The 20336-nt window shown below is 37.8% G+C and overlaps 1 protein-coding gene across 2 annotated transcripts in view; it reads left to right on the forward strand.

Moving 5' to 3' along the window:
* SRBD1 (S1 RNA binding domain 1) overlaps positions 1-11114 on the forward strand; it is a 227775-nt gene extending 216661 nt beyond the window's left edge. For both annotated transcript variants that reach the window (XM_082358018.1, XM_082358019.1), the window contains exons 20-21: positions 6719-6903; positions 10220-11114. In XM_082358018.1, coding sequence (XP_082214144.1) covers positions 6719-6903; positions 10220-10509 — 475 coding nt within the window. In that variant the 3' untranslated portion in view covers positions 10510-11114. The remainder of the gene's footprint in view (positions 1-6718; positions 6904-10219) is intronic.
* The last annotated feature ends 9222 nt before the right edge of the window (positions 11115-20336 follow it).

Consider the following 20336-nt stretch of genomic DNA (forward strand, 5'->3'; position numbering starts at 1 on the left):
TTGCCCTTCTTCTCTTCTCTTCTTCAGGTTTAGATCACTCAGTCTGGAGCCTGAAACTCAGTAGGGTATTGATTTAGTCTCCCATTATCTCCCTTCTCCCCTTCCTGTCCCCACTCTAGCTATGGATTTTAATCTTAGCCTGTCTTCTGACTCTGTGTGACCATAAGCAAATCACTTTGACCTCAATTGCCCACTCTTTAAATGGAATAAAAATGGCTCTGCGCATTCAGAGAACAACTGGGGAGATTTATGGAAATGCATTTTCCAATTTCTTAAAAGGAGGATTCCTTGACAGGATGGAATTCATAGTAAAAAGGCTATTTCCCAAGGAAGAAAGTTCTTTATTCCAGTACATGGGCTTTACCACCTAGTAGTGCCAGAGCTGTTTAATTTCAGCTCTGCTATCACTAGCCTGTATGTTTTTGAATACTACTTTTTTATTTGCCCTCCTCTTTCAAATATGCACAGGCACTAATCCACGTTATGGCTTTACAGACAGTAAATTAAATTACATGAATTCTGAACACAGTGTTTTTGAGCTGTAGAGAGTCTGCAGCCTTTGAAACCACTAACTTAATTTTGTATAACTCTTATTCGGTAACTCAAAAAGAGCCAAACTTTTTCCTTTTGAATTTGGTTTAAAAAATAATAATAAATTGCTCCCAGGCAGTGGCCCTGGGTGCCAGATTTTATCTGGGATCTAAATCTTCTGTCTACATTGAAAATCTGCCAGAGTTAAGAGGTAAGCAATGCTAATGAAGATGTGATATATGACTTTTACCTTAGCTACAACCTTGTGGTCTCAGCTATGTGACTTTGGGCAGGTCACTTAATCTATCTGAGTTTAGATTTCCTTATCTGCAAATTTATATCCACAATAAATTGTTGAGAGAATTAAATGAACTTTAAATCTTTATTGAGCACTTTCGAAATATCTATTTGTCTGCATATAAAATCCTACCTCTAAAAGAGCAGATATAAGTGGAAGATTATTCCAATATACTGTCAGTACTTAAATTAGAATAAGTTCATTCAAGGCAAAAGCTCTGTTACCATCTTTCATAGAGTCTTCTTCCACAGTAAATAAATACTTATTGAAGAAAGCTGAACACTTTTCTAAATTATTTTTAATTCACTTTAGCATTTTGTCACATTCCTTTGAAGAGCCTTGATTTTAGCAAATCTTTATCATTTGAGGATGTTGTGTGTGTCTGTGTGTATAAGTATGAGCATGTTTAAAACAACCCAGACTCAATGGAAAGAGGATGATCACACTGAGTAATTGGGTTGTTTGGGGGTTTTCTGTGTTTTTTTAATGGGGATTATTGTTTTAACAAGTGTAATAAAACTGATTTTCCTTTGTCACTTGTAAATTTATTTCTAAGGCAATTTCTAAGATAAGATTTTAGAAATCTTTAGAGCAATAATCACAACATTTCAATACGTGATGCTTTCCCATTTTTATATACTCACACTCATTTGGATGTGTGTGTATATATATACACACACACACACATTTGGTTTTTTAAATTATAGCTTTAATTATATCATAATCACACAGTATATCATACCTAGTAAGTGGTTCTGAAATAGGAAAAGCGACATACAAATCGATGCTGCTTATTCTTTGTGGCATTGGTTATTATTTCACTGATCTTACATATTTTGTTTGATGTAACTATATAAGCAACGTCTTCTTCAACTATTTCTCAAGAGAAGATCATCCTAAATCTCACACTTTTAGAGGATATCACATTTTAACTGGCTTTTTTTTTTTTATGAAGTCAATTCCCTGTACTAAATTGGTAAAATAAAATAAAACAGCTTTCTAAGAATATGTTTGTTCTCCTACATACAATTAATGCAACGTGCATCGAGTATCCAGTTTCTGTGCACGTATCAATGTAACAGACTTTTGAAAAAGGAGGAAACATTTACTAAGTTCTTCAAAGTTAGAAGCAGGTAAAGTCTGATGCTTATAAACCAAGTCTTTTGGAAGACAAACTGCATTCCTTAATCTATGGCAGCTTCTCCTTTTTGGTTCTTCTTGTTTTTTTCTGCTGCTCATAGATCCAAGAGTGTGTTTAGATGCAGGAGGTGCTCCAAAGACACTCCGAATGTTTCCAAGCAATGACACTGAAAGTGCCCCCCTGCCACCCAGATAGCTGCATACCATTTAAAACTATACTTTCAGGTCAAAGTCTGTAAGGGCTTTCAGAACAACCTTGTTAACCCTTTCTGAAAGGGTTACATTTTTTAAAAGTTTATCTGCAGTATGTAAGTTTTCAAAAGCTGTTAAGTTCTTATGAAAAATTACTTGCTATAACTTTCCATGGCTGATGATATGCTAGCAAAAGCCATTTCAGTATCACCTTCACTAGGTACCTACTAGCTTCTAATTAAGCACAGTCGGTTGTTCTGTGGGCCTCTCTGTAAATGCACTCTACTTGAATTTACTATTACTTGTGGATTTTGCACCAGCGAAGATTTTTAAGGATTCTGGCCCAGTTCAGTTTCTCGGTTTAACAAAGAGGTTAGAAATTGGAAAAGATTCTTTGATGATGATTAAAGTGCAGTTCACACTGCCACCCCTTTGATTTGACTGCTGAAACAGCAGATGTGGTAAAGCCACACTCCTTTAAGCGAAACTAAAGTGTGCTGCTAACACGCTCACCTGGGTGAATTTCAGCTCCTGGTAGATAGTGTAAAGGGGTAGCAGGTTTCCCTCCTTTGGCACGTTGGAATTTATATTTAGTCTTTATTATTAAAAGCAGTAAATTTTTAAATATATATAGAATCTGTGGTTTTCGGTATAACAAATTATTGCCGAACTTTTGTGTCCCACCTCTTCCTCTATAATCACAGTTAAGAAGGCCAGGTTAGCTCTTAGAGTGTAAGCTCTCTTTTAAATCATTGAATGTCTGCCTGTATTGCAAATAATGACCTGCTTTATCTGTAACTACTTTTTCTGAAATGACTGTGCTCTTGCATTTATTGGTTTATTGACGTGATTACTTTAAAACAGTAAAACTAATGGATAAAAATAAAGTATAAAAGTCTCTTTTAAAAGTGTCCTGAGTGGATAGACAACTAGAAGTACTTTGCCCTTGCAACATGGTTCTTTACAGAGTCTTAAATCTGGTGTGTTTAGCCCACAAAGCACATGTTAATATTAAGTTGTTTTTAAAGTGATGGAGTTGCATCACCATGGTTCTTCTGTGCTCTGTGGGGTATCATGTTGCTTTAGTGTAATGAGTCCTGGGCTCCTAAATTTTTTTCTCCATGCTGGAAATGATTACATAAAACTGAATGGCTATATCTGAAGTCTTATGAATCTTGAGAATTTCTTATTCTTCAGGAAAAATATTACAAAGACTTTTCTTATTTTTTGAGGGGGAAAACTTGAATTTGTAACAAGTTTCTGTTAAAAATATCAGCGATTTTAGGTTATATAGCATTCTGTTTGAAAAACAAGCAGTCTTTCTGCTGCAAGGTCTGTATTTTAACTTTGTGCAGATGTGTGCTGAAAGAACATGATGTGCTTATTTGTTGCATTTATGCTACTTTCTTACTTTAAGTAAGATGGATGAAATTACATATTAAATAAAAACAGCAGGTCAGACAGCAGTCCTTAGCAAACTGAAAAAGCCTTTCAGAGACAGTGGAGAAAATGAGACTATGATTTTAATAACGCATGGACTTTTGAGAGAATTGTCTACTTAAACGCATATATATAATAAATTCTCTGTGGGATTTATCAGTGTTAACTGTCTAATGTTTAAAACTAATCTGCCATTAAATTGTGTTGGTGAAATGTTACCCAAAGTATTGTTTTATATCTTAACCAAATACAGCACTTTAATTTTGATGTAACTGCGGTTATAAACAGACACACACTGATATGTATAGCATGAAACTCCAGTTAGTGAAAAGAGCTGTGTGGCCTTGGGCAAGTTATTTAACCTCCTTAAACATCAATTTTCCCTTTCTGTGTGATGTGATACCTACCTTTCAGGATTATTGTCAGGATTAAATGAGAACATCTATCAAGCACTGTTTTTTCAGAACATGTCTTACGTTCACATAAAGTACAGTGTGTTTTTATATGGTACTTTTGAGCCAGAAAGTACTTTGTATTGAGTATTTCTTATACTCAATTCTAAAATGAAACTGTGTATTGGACATTACTTATCACACTCGATTCTAGAGTAAAAATTCAGAATAATGTAGAATAAATTATTCTTACGTTATTTAAAGAACGCATGTTTATTGAGTGGCTACTGAGCAAAAAACATTGTTTCCTATCATTTACAGTTGAATATATTTGAAATCCAATAATGAAGAGGTCAAACTCAAGCTATTCCCAGTTCATTTTATAGTCCCTCTCCCCTTTTGGTTCCTGTTTTCCTTTTTCTGCAACCCTGTTGTAACTTTAAGAAAGTTTTCAAAATAAAAAAGCATCTGACTTTGTTCCATAGTCATTTAAAAATAGGGTTGATCAATACTGAAGCATTAGCTAGGAGCACAATTTGGTGCTTTTTTATTGATTTCAGTTACCATTGCCCTCAGGCTTGTGTGTGTGAGGATGAAAATGATATATGAAATATGCACCCAGGTTAAACAAACCAATATTCTTTGTACATCTGTAACCACTATAAACAGAATTCTTTATATGGAAGTGACTTTAGTAGCAGTTAGTTACACACACACACACACACACACACACACACATACACACACAAAACGTTATGACTCCAAGTAGCCTCCTGAGCCAGTGTTTTTGTTATTGAGACCAAGACTTGTACATTGCTTTGGGAAGTTTCTGCTTTTTAGTTACTTTTATTAGTTATAAAATGCTATTCAAGGTTATTATAGATTTTCAATTCATGAATATACTTTTTTGGCATTTTATCAGTTGATTGTAAGCCAGAATCTTGGGGATTTGAAAGATGTTCTGCTAAATAGCCAGTTGCAGACCAGTCAAGCCAAGAGGGTGAATACCAGGGAAATCTGCTCAGCAGGACCTATCTTATTTAAAAAGTTGTGCAAGGAAGTTGGCTGTGGGCAGAGGTTGTCATGTGTCATCTGCCCCATCAGTCAGAACTTTAGCAGCTGTTCCCCATCACTAGGGCCCTTACGTGCTACTGCTCATCCATCAGCACTAACAGATACCGCTGCCTCTCCGTGGGCCAGGGAAGCCATGGACACACAGAGGTAAAGTGTGTATCTCACTGGCCACCAGTTGGGATGGAAGCTCATTTAAAAAAAGGGAGCCCAAGCAACAACTCCTTGGTCTTTCATTAAACCCTTAACCAAAATATATTCAAGAAAATAAGTTCGATTTTGGTGAATCTGTTTTTGACTTAAAATACGGCTTTGGAAAGGTAGGAGGATTGCATGTTCGAACCCAAAGAGATGCCCCTGGCTAAATGAGAGTTGAGAGAGCTTTCTCCAACAGATAACAGATTATCACTACCAGATTATCACTGAAGAGGCCTTTTCTAGTTGAACACAACAATGTAAGAAAAGACTGAAAATCACAAGCATTCCTTTTGTGATCATGCAGCAACCTGACAAATGGGATACCTCTCAATTCTGATCATAGACAAGCCTCCGTTTCCTTTTCCCCTGTTTGTATTCCAGAGACATCTTTAGAGGAAAGGATTTGAGGGCATTAGTATCACTATCTGTCTGATTACTGTGTTGACATTTTTTAAGAGCCATTAATCATAGGAAATGGAACTTGATGTAGAAAAATACCCAGCCAAGGAATATCAAGAAAGTAAGCTACAACCTAATATTCAGATGAGATTGAAGGGAAGTTCAGCTTAACCCTATAATTGTTTTTTTCTTAATTAACTTATTACTGAACTCCAAAGCTAAGTAATTGAGAGGCAGCTGTACAAGCAAGGGAAATGGTAAACATAGCAAAGGGAAATTGAGAAAGACAAATGTTTTTATTTTATAAATATTGCAGCTATATAGTATGTAAAGAATATAAAGTAATATTCATCTTAAGATTATACAATTGAGGTCTTGCTTGCACTGCTTCCATTTTGGAAGAAAGTTACTTTTTCTTTTTGATAATCCCCTCATATTTTTTCTGTTGACTCTGAATGCTTAATGTACTTGATATTATTTAGTCCATGTGAGGCTTGACTGTTGATGGAATTTGAGAATTATTAGGTTGAGCGTATGCTTGCACAGGTAACGCTGTCATCATGGGTACACAGAAGTAAAGAGCAATGATCTGGCATATGAGTAGAGTGATTTATTTGTCAAAAGCTGGCAATGCTTGTTGGATGTTTTGCCAGATTTTGATAGCATCAATTTATTGTTTGCCTAATAGATAATTTAAATTCAAGTAAGTTTTCCCAACTGAAATTTTGGGAAACATGAAGCAAATATAGGTATCCTTATTTAGAAAATATATATGACACTAAACTCTAATGAACATTGCACTGTAAGACGTTTCTGGTGCTGATTCTGAGCAGGTGATTCATTGGAAAATGGCACAAAAACCTAAAGTTATCCCCTCCCTTTTTTTCCCCAAGACACATCATCTATCATGGCATGGGACACATAGTAGATTTTCAATAAAGACCAATTGATTCATTGATATATGGATCTGAGATGAATAAGGAGTGACCTGTGTAAGGAGATTGGAAAATAAGTAATATTATTAATAAGTGTTGGTTTTTTTTTTTTTCCTCTGCAGGTTTTTATCATTTGTTGGAGGGACACTGTGTGAGATTGGCAAGCCTGAAATGCAACAAAAAATAAATTCATTCCTTGACAGAGAAGGAATAGAGAAAACTGCAGAAAGATTGCAAACAACAGTACACACCTTACAGGTCATCATAGATGGTCTCAGCCAGCCTGAGAGCTTTGACTTTCGAACAGGTAAACAACTGAACTTGAATAACAGCACCTTTCACTTGCATAGCTCACAATAATCCTAAGCCATTGGATTCTCCATTCTCCCATTCTATCCATGAGAAAACTAAAGCGTAGTGACCTTCCTTCAAAGTCATTGCAGCTAGTTAGTATCCAAAGCCGAAGCTAAAAGCCAGGTCTCCAGAACCCTTGTCCCAGGCTTATTTCCCATCACACTAGACTAAGTGCATCATGCATGTGCTGGCATGTGCATGGAGGCACACATTCTTCATGATCCTTTTGTAAACTGTTTTTACCTCGTAAGAGTCAGAAGTCCAAGGTAAAGCATTCGATTCACAAACTAAAGTGAATCTTCTCCCTAAATTACAGCCTTCCAAGTTCCTGGATTCTATGTCAATGAACACATTGAACAAATAAGATACTATCTCTCTGTTGATTTTCCTTCTAACTAAAAGTCTCTCAGCTTTCAGCACAGGTAGATGGTGAGGGAAGTATAACAGCCATAGTTGTTGAGAGCAATGACCCGGTGAGAAGGAATTAAGGTATCAAATGACCTACTTCCCAAGGAAATTTGAATAGGAAGCCCTTAGATTTAAATGAATCTGTGCTTGTCTCACACCGGTTTTATGATACCATGTTAGGGCTTGGCTCTTTTCATTCTGGGTTAGGCTGTGTTGAGGCGGTTTCTTTGAAAAGGTTTAAGGGAATTTGTGCTTACCCAGCAAGCTCAATGTACCATTCCCTCAACTTTTGTGTAAGTTTGAAATTAATTTTAAGGTTGGAGAAAAATAAAATGAAACATACAGTAAGACCTATGCCAGAAATGCAGGAGTAGAAGCCTCTGTGTGGTCCATCCAAAGTGAATATTTCAGTAGACAAATCCATCTCCCTTTGCAGGTATTCTTATGTGTGAATTCCACCTAGGTGTTATCTAGCAGGAATACTAAGTGAGCAGTGGTTTTCAAGCACGGTGGGATTTGAGGGTGCTATGCCTAGAACCACTACATTAGAGGGTTGGCAAATATTCTCTGTACTGGCTTTTCTTGTCCATCTTATTTTTCGGTCTTGGTGTTGATTGCTCCATTATCCCAGTTACACTGTAGACTCAGAGCAAAGATCAATACTCAAATTATATAGTTCAGTTAAACAACCAACAGCTAAGTTGGTCCTTACCTGGTTGAGCAGAAACAGATGCACCTGGGCTCTCAACTGAGCTTACCAGTTACTGCAGTGTTTATCACTGTGACAAGTGAAATTTCAAATAAATCTCTCTGAAACAAACTTTTGCCCTAGAGTAAGTCACAGTTTCCTAGATGTCTGAGAACTTTCGTTTTAATACTAAAAACATCCCCAGGAAGGAAGGCAGACAGTCTTACTTTTGAAGAGGCAGATAGTATTTTGGATGTTTCTGTATTACAGTATTTATGCTACATCTCTTTTCTTTTCTCCATTTTCTCAAAATTATTTCCTTTCTTGCCTCATTCTTTCTTCATACTCATCCTGTCTTCTGTTTTCCCAGTGACATAATCAATTCTGTTTTATTAACACTCTGGTTGCTAGTTTCCATAATTGAGTTCATCAGAGGCATCCAGGTGACAGAGGAGTGAATATGTAGCCTTGGCAATCAAAGTGTTAAAGTTTGCCTGGTACATGGAGGATTTCTGATTTCTCAGTGGCCCAGGCTGTCTTCAGAAACATGTTAAGTAGTTCTTGACTCTGATTTGCCATGCAAAATTAAACTAAGCAGCTGATCAGGAACCCTTGGGGAATCTGTAGCAGCTGGACCTCTGTAAGAAAGAAGGGGGGAAAAAAGTTTCTAAGCATAAAAACAATGCCTATGGGGCCTCAGAGACCATCCTACCTCTGACCCTGATCAACAACTTAGTTTCACTTTGCTTTGACACAGTCCTTGCCCAGTGTAATGGCGCATTCAGTGGGTTTTTTGTTTTTGGAATTCACTGCTGCAGCATCAGATGGAATTCTACACAATCAATTCCAGTGTTAACATATTGCTTTTTTATGAAGAAAATGAGATTTCAGGTTTAAAGAGGGTTTTTGTTTTGTTTTAAAGGCAAAAGGTGAATTTTTTAAAAACCTTGATTTCAGTATGGTTGGGCTGGGGGAGGGGAACCAAGAGGTGACCAGTTGTTAATACAAATGTAAAGGATAGCTTCAACAAGTAATCAGGATAAAGGCAACAGCTGTGGAGGAAAAGGAAATGGAATAGGCGGAGGGGAAAATGAGGTCTTAGTAAAAGGAGATTGGAGCATAGAATGTGTTCTTTGTTATTAGAATCAACATTCAGTAATCCTAGGAAAGGGGGCCAAGAGGAGCATGGGTAAATGGGTAAATGGAATCCACAGATAATCCAAAAGCCCCCTTTAAATTGTGAGTTGTAACCTTCTCCACCATAAAACATTTGTTGTTGTTTTTGTTTTGTTTTAACTAAAGCCATAATGATTCCTTGGCCGGCTTTGTGCCTACCTTTGGGTGTGTAGTGTTAATGAACAGAGAAATGTACTGGAGCGAACAAGGGAAGAGGGCTGTAAGGAACTTGAGAACAGAGATCTATGCTTCATCTTTGTCTCTCAAGCACCCAGCAGAGTGCCTGGCCAGGAGGTAATAATAGGGGTTAATAAATGTTGTATGAATTGAATTGAAAGAGGAGAAAGGAGATGAGGAGCTGATCTGGGTTTCTGAGCAATACATAATCAAGAATCCATAAATTTTGATTGGATAAATATATTCAAAGTGGATAGGAATTGATCCTTGAGCTCAAAATTTATGGAGAGAAGTGAGAAGACCATTTAAATTTCATCCACATTTGACTAAACATTTATGTATGTTCTACCCCCTTTAAACAGTTCGAGAATTCAGGTACTGGGGGAAAAACTCCCAATCTTCTATCTCCGAGGGTCTTATTTTCTCAGTGTTTGTGACTTAGCCTTGCATATTCATTTAACAAATATACTTTCTCATCACCTCCTCATAAAGAAGAAAATAAGACTCTCTAATCTAAAATTTTAGTCCTTATGTATAGTGTTAATGTTTACGTGCTAGCAAGATAGAATTTGAGGAGAAGGAAGTGTCTGAGTAAATTTTCTTGAATTGTTTCTACTTGGCACATGCTGTTTCTCCAACTAGGATGCCTTTTCTCTGAAGGCAGGCCTGTATCTTCAGCTCCTTTTACATCCCCCCTCAATGCTTAATACTGGTCTGGGCACACAATCGATACATAGTCCATACTTACTCACTAATCTATGTTGTGTCTAACAGTGCTTTATTATTTACACAAACTGTCTTTTTTCCCCTTTCCTTGTAGATTTCGATAAACCTGATTTCAAGAGAAGCATAGTCTGCTTGGAAGACCTGCAGGTTGGGACAGTTCTTACAGGCAAAGTCGAGAATGCCACCCTGTTTGGAATTTTTGTGGATATAGGAGTGGGGAGATCAGGGCTGATTCCCATACGAAATGTAACAGAAGCAAAACTTTCTAAGACGAAGAAGAGAAGGAGTCTTGGGCTGGGCCCTGGAGAAAGAGTGGAAGTCCAAGTACTCAACATTGACATTCCCCGATCTAGGATTACTCTGGACCTCATTCGGGTGTTGTGAGTGTGCCACTGGTGGCCAAACACTGATTTTTATTCCCTCATTTCTACAGTTTGACAAGAATAAGTCAATGTTTGTGAGCTCTAGATAGCAGATGAGAAAGAATTCACTTAATATCAGAAGTATTTTCCGAACACTTTCCTTATTATTCCTTCTGGATAAATAGAGAGCTAACGGTTTGATTTCTTTTCCCCTTAAAAAAAGCAACTAATAGACATCTTTATTTGGCTTTATGTAGTAATGATTTTCTGACCAAAATTTTATTTTTTATAACTCATCTTTGACTCCTTTTGCATTTTGTATAATAGATTGTTTCACTTCTACTTGCCAACATGCCTTGCTGGATTTGTATGGAACTATCTTCTTGATTTAAATTGTACAATGTTTCTTGACAGTAGGGCTGGCAGTACTTAATCCTTTCTTTTTATAGATATTTTTAAAAAATCAGGCCTTTTGGACTTGACTCATGATTTTCCTTTGCCAGGCAAACCAGAGATATCCCAATAAAACAGATCCTGATGTGTTCATAACCATCAAGTGAATAGCTCGAACTATTTCTCAGAAGGATATATGTATTATTCCCTACAATAAAATTTTGTGGCTAGTGATCTTGTTTTTGCTATGTTGATTCAGTGAATGATCTAAGAGTCAATCTTGATTAAAGAAGATGTGGCACATATTCATACAACTTTCATATAAGCCAACTAACTGTGCCTTTGGGGAAAAGGGAAGCCTCTATTAATTTGAAGAATGACTTTCTGTTTGACTTATCACAGAAAGGCATATTCTTTCTTAAGCATTAAGATCAAACTCCAGATGGGGATAGAAATGGCCCGCCTAAAGATTCAATACAGATCAGGTGTGAAGGGGCAAGAAAAACAAGTAGATGAAGCCAGTCCTCTTAACTCTGTTTTTATTCAGTGGAGATGGTAAATATTAGCATGACCATACAGGGTAAAAATGATTTAAACAGAGCCCACACTGGACGGGTATCTTGTCCATTCTGGCTGCTGTGGTTCATTTCCCTGGTGGAGTCATTTGCATGACTGAATGAGTGCCTGGTTTTCTTCATGTGTAACGAGTGGATGGTTGCTAAAGAGGGCGACCAATCCTGCTTGTTTGCCTGGGACAGTCAGTCCTGGTAAAACACTCATTGTCCTGGCATAATTTTTAATAGTGCCACTTTTTATTTCCAAAGTGCCCCATTTTGGATAATAAATCATATGATCACCTTAATAGTAACAGTCCCTTACAAAGTGGTAAATCGGACTGTGTTTATTGACAGTTCTGACTGGTGGTTTATTTTTCTTGAAATATGCAGCCGTCCAACCAGTATACATAGATATTTTTAATAAGTGGGTTCCTTAAAAGTTGTATAACTCAACTCCTGTTTGCCTGATGATTTCATTTCTGAAATGCTTTTTCTCTCCTACTGGTCTTCAACTGACAACGGATCTTAATGTTGTAACTTTAAGTTGACCTTCCCGTTCACTCCTCCCAGTTCCTAGTTTGTAGATCAGTGACGAGTGATATGCACCTGAAGAGTTTTATTCTGAAGCATGCAATGTAATTTCAAGCAAATGCTTTTTTTAAAAATTGAGGTATAATTGGCATATGACATTATATCATTTTCAGGTATTCAACATAATGATCTGATATTTGTATATATTGCGAAATGATCACCACAAGGAGTCTGGTTAACATCCACCACCATACATAGTCAGACAAATGCTTTGGGGGAAAAGGCCTTCTTCCTGGGCACTTTGAATACAGGAACAGAGCAGTCGACAGTATGAAGCAGCTCTGTTGACCTGGTAGCTAAACCCTTGGGGACACAAGGAGGACTTGATATTGCACTGGGTTGCATGATTTGTCCTGTTCAGCCCAAACATGGTGGTGCTCTGTAAGGTGTAGGCTGGGTGAAGAGAGGCACATCTCACTTATCTTGTAACCCCAGAACGCAGCATGGTGCTTGGTGGTCCGTACGTTCAACTAGTTCTAGTCCCTATTCTACCAATAATCTACAGTGTGCCTTTGAGCTGGTACCTCTGCTTCTCTGGGCCTCCATTTCCCAAGTTTAAAGTGGGGATGATGATAAAAAAGCATTCATTTTTCCAGATTGTGTTAGTGGTCTCCTTTGTGCCAGGCATTGTGCTAAACACTGACCATACAATTATGATAGAGAAATAGAGATTATCCCTGCCCTTATGGAGCTTGAAGTTTATTGAGGAAGAAAGAATCATTAATCAAAAAATCATATAAAAGTATAAAATTACAAGCATGATAAGCAATATAATGGTGACAGCATATAATAGATGGATTGACCTTTTCAGAAAAGTCAGAAAATGTTTCATTGGGGTTTAACTGAGATATGAAAAAATGACCGGAATTTAACTGGAACACATGTTTTATTGACCTTAACAAGAGTTTTTTCTGATAAATGGTGGAGGTGAGAGCCTCATTGGAGTGGGTTTAAGAGAGAGTAAGAGGAGTTAGATTGGAAATACTGAATATAGGTAATTTTTTCAGGGAGTTGTGCTGTAAAGGAAAAAGAGAAATAAAAGAGTGGCTGGAAGGGGGAAATGGAGTCCAGGGAGAGTTTTTGTATTTATTTTAAAGACAGAAGAAATAATAATATATGCAAATGGAAAGGATCCAGGAAAATTTGATACAGGAGACAAAGAGGAGAATTACCGGAATGAGATCACTGAGTGGAGGAGATTGGATGGAATCTAGTGCACAAGTGATTGGTCTAAGAGAGGGATACAAAGAGTTCATCCATATTAAAAGAGAGAAGATTGAATATGTGGGCACAGATGCAGGAAGGAAGATAGATGATGGGTGCTCATGGAAGGTCTCTTTGTATTGCCTCTATTTTTCTTATTGAAATATAAAAGAAGACTGAGACCGAAGATCAGAGCAAAAAGGAGTTGAAAGTTCGAGAAGAAAAGAAAAGGTAAGAAAAAAGTGAAAAACCTAGGGAAACAGAGTATGATTTCCAGGCCGTGTTAAATGTTCTACCAGGTTAGTGATCAATTGAATGTAAGATCACTCAGCTTGGTTATATATTTCTTCATCCCCATCAACTATGTGGTACAGGTCCAGATTAGATGGAGAGATAGAGCTAATAAGGTTTGGGAGTTTGCCAAGTGAATACAATAGAAAGAAGGGCAAGGAAGTTGAAGGCATGTGAACAATGAAATTACTGAACGTGGAATTTAAGCCCAATAAGAAAAGTAAGAATATGAGGGGAGGGTGAGGAGCAGTGAGAAAGAATAGGATTGATGGATTTTAGGTCCTGATGGAGCAATTGTTATAGTGGGAATAATAGAGGGTATAATGGATGGGAAAGAGTGGTTGTCAAAAGTTGGATGCTTATTAACTCTGAAATTACAGTTTTGGGAGTGGTTTTGTAACAATGGGTAGGGCATGGTAGGGGCACAAGGATAAGCTCATTAGAGAAGAGGAAGTGAAAGAACTGAGAATTCAGGATTATCTATATGTGCAAGGATTTTTGGAAACTGTCGCAGTAATGCAGATATAAAGTAATGGTGACTTGGACCAGAATGTTAGTGTTAGAAAAGGTGAGAAGTGGTGGGATTCCGGATACAGTTCAAAGGTAAAGGTATAGTCAAACAGGGTTTCCTGGTGTATTGGATGTAAGATGTGAGACACACAGGAGTCTAGGATGGTTTTTGACCTAAGGAACCAGAAGGATGAAATTGTTATCTACTAAGATAGGAGGGAAGTTTTGGTGAAGAAGTTCATTTTGGACAGGTTAAATTTGAGATATTCATTAGACGTCTGAGTGGAAATGACAGGTAGACAGTTGACTATTTCAGTCTGAAGTTCAGGAGAGAAGGCTGGGCTGGAGACGTAAATTGGTAGTCAGCAGCGTATAACTGTACTTACAGCCATGAGACTGTTTAAGATCACCAATGGAATGAGCAGAAATAATACGGAGCAGAGAGAGATCCAAGAGCTGGGTTGTTGGAAATCTAAGGCACTCAGCTATAAATTCTTTGACCATCTCTGTAGGGGCAGGAATTTTGTCTTGTTGTGGCACAGTCTCCTAGATGTATATTCAGAATTCTCCCCTTCTTCCTTACTAAGGGAATTCTCATTTGAAGGGAGCAATAATGTGACTAGTGGATGTGGATGTGGCCATGTGATATAGCTCTGGCTAGAGAGTGTAGGCAAAAGCCATGGGGAGGTTCTAGGAAGGCTAGAAAGAGTTGGGGGGTCAGGCTCAACTATTATGCTTTTCTTATCCTTTGCCCTGGCCCTCCTTCCTGCTTGGAGTGCACGTAGAATGTGGAAGTGCTGGAGGGCAAACAGTGCATCTCCAGCACTAGATAGCAACTGCTGAACAGAAAGACAGAAAGTTCCTGAATCCATCTTGGCATTGTGGAGGCACTAAAGCAGCCTTGTGCTAACTGCCTACTCTGGACTTCACACTATGTGAGAAAAACAAGAGCTTCATATATTCATTTCAGCTACTGGGGGCGAACGGAGGTTTACAGAAAAATGTATTCCCTGATATACATTTGTGCTGTACCCTACCCCCTCTACATATAAAAATGCCTGGCATGTGATAGGTACTCACCGAATGTTGATTGATTGGATGAATAAATAGCTAATAAAGGAGTTCAATAAAATGGTTAAATATAAAATAAGTGTTCAGAAAAATCCAGTTTTCCTTAATCATGTTAGACGATATGATGGAATAAATGGTTCCTATATATTACAACACCACACTATAAAATATGTAAAATAGGGCTTCCCTGGTGACGCAGTGGTTAAGAATCCGCCTGCCAATGCAGGGGACACGGGTTCGAGCCCTGGTCCGGGAGGATCCCACATGCCGCGGAGCAACTAAGCCCGTGCGCCACAACTACTGAGCCTGCGCTCTAGAGCCTGTGAGCCACAACTACTGAGCCTGTGTGCCACAACTACTGAAGCCCACGAGCCTAGAGCCCGTGCTCCGCAACAAGAGAAGCCACCACAATGAGATGCCCGCGCACCGCAATGAAGACCCAATGCAGCCAAAAATTAATTGATTGATTGATTGATTGATTTAAAAATCTAAAAATAATCTAATAAGCAATGTGCAAGATTAATATGAAGAAAAATTATAAAACTTTACTATTGAATATGAAATAAAAGCAGAATATGTTAAAGTATACTGTGTTCCTGGACTGGAAGACATGATATTGTAGAAAGATCAGTCCTCCAAAAATTATCATATCTAGATAGATAGATAGATATGGATAGATACAGATAATAGATGTAGGTGTATCTACTTTTGCCAAAATTTCAATCATCATTTCAATCAACTTTGCTTTTTGTTTGTATGTTTGTTTGTTTATTTAAACTTAAATTAAAAATTAAAGTTATTTGGAAGAGTGTGAAAAAGGTCAAATCAATATCTTAAAGGAATAATTGAGGTGGATGATATGGGGGAATTTGTCCTGTAAGATATTAAAGTATACACAAAAGCTTCTGTCATTTAAATAGTGTCGTACTAGCACAGGAATAGATAAACAGAAGAGTGGAATAAGCAGAGAATTTTAAGTCAATGGGAATTTAATATATGTTAAAAGTGGTATTCCAGATTGGGGCAAAATCATATTGCCACACTAACACAAAAATTAATTCCAGATGAATTAAACATAAATAAAATTTTAAGAGAACTACAAACAAACATAGAAGGGCTTTGAGAACTGACTAAATAGCCATGTTTTTGGCACACAAGAAAAAATAGAGGAAACATGGGCCTATACACCTAAAAGTTCCATTCAGAAGACATTTGTTGGACACCTCCTGAGACCCTGTGCCAGGTGCTGGGGATGAAAGATGAATATGGTATCCTGGTGATGTCTGTAGCCTAGAGGAGTTAGAATTTAAGCTGCAGCAAAGAATATCTTAAGTTAAATATCATGGGCATTTTGGAGTTAAACCTGGCTGCTATCTACTTCAGAATATAGTGTCATCCCATCTCATTTGAAGCCACAAGACCCTTTTGGAACGCTTGGTTTTGGATTAATGGAGTGCTTGTGTTGAGGGTGTCTATACATCTAACCCTGACCTCAGAGTTAGCACTTGTGTTAAAATTGGAGATGGAAAGAAAGGACAGGATGGAAAAACCAAAAATATATTTAGTTGATCTTTTTATTTTGGCTTCCTGCCTAAAATCAGTTATAATGAGTTTGGATTTAAATAACAGATCATGGAGAACTCCTGAATGACTGGGCTCATTGCCAAAGCAGTCCGTTCCACAGGAAGAAAGATATAGATTTCTTCCCACTCACTCATTTTACATGGTGAGGAGGATTCTGTGCATGATGGCTGCATTTATTATTTAGAGGGAGAGTGGGATAAGCAGACTCTTGTCCTGTCAGTACTAAAAATTACCTTTTTAGAAATTAATTTAAAAACCACCCCCAGAAAAGATTTGCTATTCTCTTACCTCATATCAAGAATCTAAATAAGGATTGCAGTATCCCCCCACTAAATATTTTTTAAAGAAAAAAGTCTAACCCTGAAGAAAGAAAATAAATTATTAATCTAAATACTAGAGGGAAACCTCTCAGGTAGCAGAGAATTTGTTACAACTGTATATAGCTCATCTAATGTGACAGGTCTGAAATGTTATGTAGCTCAATCCTACAGAAAAATCTAAAGTTAAAGATACAGTGGTAAAAAAAAAAAAAAAAAAAAGATACAGTGGTAAAGGGAGAGATGGGGTGAGGGAGGGGAGAAAAAAGCATTGGAATAGCGCAACTTTGTTTTGTCTCAAGTTTCAAGTCTTGTTTTATCCAAGCAATTAGGCCAAGTATAAGTCTCCAGATTTGTTGCAGTATTTTTTTTGCAAAAGCAGTCAAGTAACGGAAGAATGACAGCCTGCTACTGAAAGCGGCCCACGTCTGACAAACTTTCCACCTCCTATGACCAGGTCTACAATAACTTGGGAAATTTCCTCAAGGGAGCAAGACTTTGGTTGCCTTTCTCCCATCCCAGTGGCTGGTTCTTTGATCATTTGACATCCGCCCGTCTCCTTCCCAGGTTTAAGTCTCTTGGCAATGAAAGAGAAGTTGGCACCAGTGAAAGTCAAACCTAACGCTTGTTCAGATTCTTTGCTTCACAGGGTTAAAATGATTCCATGGAGCTAAAACTCAAAAGGCCAATTGAGTCAAATTTGGTATAATTTGCTACTTCAATAACCAAAACAACTAAGTAAGATATACTGTCACTTTACCTGTAGTAACACCCACAAGAAACATCTGAAGTTATTTTTGGTCATTTTATTATAAATATATATATTTTTTTCCTGATTGAAAATACATATATTATAAAAAGTATAAATAATGAAATATAAAAGTTGGAAAAGTCCCTTGTCATTTGAGAAGTAGTCACCTTTTATAATTTATGTATATCCTCAACCTTTTTCTATATATACACTCCTTCATATATGAAGATTTTTTTAAAAATCAGGGTCAGATTATATATATATATTCTGTTTTTTACAATATGGCATGCACATCTTGCCATGTCAGTACCCCCATATCTACCTTAATGTGTTCCATGATAAGTGTATGAACCACTGCAAACAGTGCTTCCTATGGAGTTTCTGGCTGAGGAGGAGGCGAGTGAATCTGGGAGCCTCATAAACAGGTCCAGTACAGCCTCTGGAGCACTAGGACTGCGATTCCTCCAAACTAACTTAGCTTACATGATTCACTACCTCATGAACTCACCGTCTCCCTCTTTTCCCCCTCTTATCCCTTGCTCCTATCCTGTACTTGTGGAACTCAACTCTAACCCAGGCTCCCCAACCAGCTCTCAAGCAAGCCAGCCCCAGAACCTCCCCAGCCCTGGCCTCACAATTTATAGCAACACCAGGTAACCTAGGTGCTAAAAAAACCTCTGTTTCTTCATTGTTTACAAGCTTCCCTTAGATTACTTCCCTCCCACCTAGATCTCTAAGAACACTGAGCAGAGGCCACAGATCCATTAAAGAAAAAATTAGAAATTCAGAGCAGTGGGGGAGATCTCTCTGCCTCATGGAGAGTTTGGCTCCTGTGTGATTGATACTGGAAGCTGTTGGAGTTGAAAATGGATGTGAGTCAGGGACCAAGAAAACTAAAACTGACAATTAATTGGCCCTTAACCCATCACATCTTTTAAAGAGGAAAACATACCCTTGATGCCCCACCCCATCCCCAAGATAAAAACATCAAAAACCATAGGAGAGGATATGCAAAACCAGACTGTGTATGTCTAATTTGACAAGGGTTATTTAAAAATAAATTGCTCAAGGCAAAGCACAGATGAAGAGTTCCTTTGGGCTTTGGCCAAGTCTTCACTAATAAAAGCTGCTGGCCCCAGTGAATAGAGCCAGGACCAAGGAAAACAGTCTGCAATCGAAAATTTGTCTCGGGAAACCTCACCTTGCTCTTTTTTGGGTTTTGGTTTTGGTAACACCTTAATTGAAATATAATTCACCATTTAAAGGGTACAAATCAATGATTTTGAGTATATTCACAGAATTCTGCAACCATCACCACAATAAATTTTAGAATTTATTTTCATTACCCCAAGAAGAAACCCTGTACCCATTAGTAGTTGCTCCACACCTTCAACACTAGGCAGCCACTGATCTACTTTCTGTCTGTATGGATTTGCTGCTTCTGGACATTTCATGTAATTGGGATAATATAATATGTGGTCTTTTGTGACTGGCTTCTTTCACCTAGGATACTGTTTTCAAAGTTCATCCATGTTGTAGCATGCATCAGTACTTCATTTCTTTTCTTTTTCTTTTTTTAACATCTTTATTGGAGTATAATTGCTTTACAATGTTGTGTTAGTTTCTGCTTTATAACAAAGTGAATCAGCTAAACGTTTACATATATCCCCATATCCCGTCCCTCTTGCGCCTCCCTCCCACCCTCCCTATCCCACCCCTCTAGGTGGTCACAAAGCATGGAGCTGATCTCCCTGTGCTATGTGGCTGCTTCCCACTAGCTATCTATTTTACACTTGGTAGTGTATATATGTCAATGTTACTCTCTCACTTAGTCCCAACTTACCCTTCCCCCTCCCCGTGTCCTCAAGTCCATTCTCTACTTCTGTGTCTTTATTCCTGTCCTACCCCTAGGTTCTTCAGAACCATTTTTTTTTTTTTTTTTTTTAGATTCCATATATATGTGCTAGCATACGGTATTTGTTTTTCTCTTTCTGACTTACTTCACTCTGTATGACAGACTCTAGGTCCATCCATCTCACTACAAATAACTCAATTTTGTTTCTTTTTATGACTGAGTAATATTCCATTGTATATATGTGCCACATCTTCTTTATCCATTCATCTGTCAGTGGACACTTAGGTTCCTTCCATGTCCTGGCTATTGTAAATAGTGCTGCAGTGAACATTGTGGTACATGTCTCTTTTTTTTTTTTTTTTTTTTTTAAACATCTTTATTGAAATATAATTGCTTCAGAGTGGTGTGTTAGTTTCTGCTTTATAACAAAGTGAATCAGCTACACATATACACACGTTCCCATATCTCCTCCCTCCCACATCTCCCTCCCTCCCACCCTCCCCATCCCACCCCCCCCAGGCGGTCACAAAGAACCGAGCTGATCTCCCTGTGCTATGCGGCTGCTTCCCACTAGCTATCTATTTTACATTTGGTAGTGTATATATGTCCATGACACTCTCTCACCCTGTCACATCTCACCCCTCCCCCTCCCCATATCCTCAAGTCCATTCTTTAGTATGTCTGTGTCTTTATTCCCATCTTGCCACTAGGTTCTTCATGACATTT

This window comes from Balaenoptera borealis, assembly GCF_965194805.1.
Source record: "Balaenoptera borealis genome assembly, chromosome: 15".
NCBI lineage: Eukaryota > Metazoa > Chordata > Mammalia > Artiodactyla > Balaenopteridae > Balaenoptera > Balaenoptera borealis.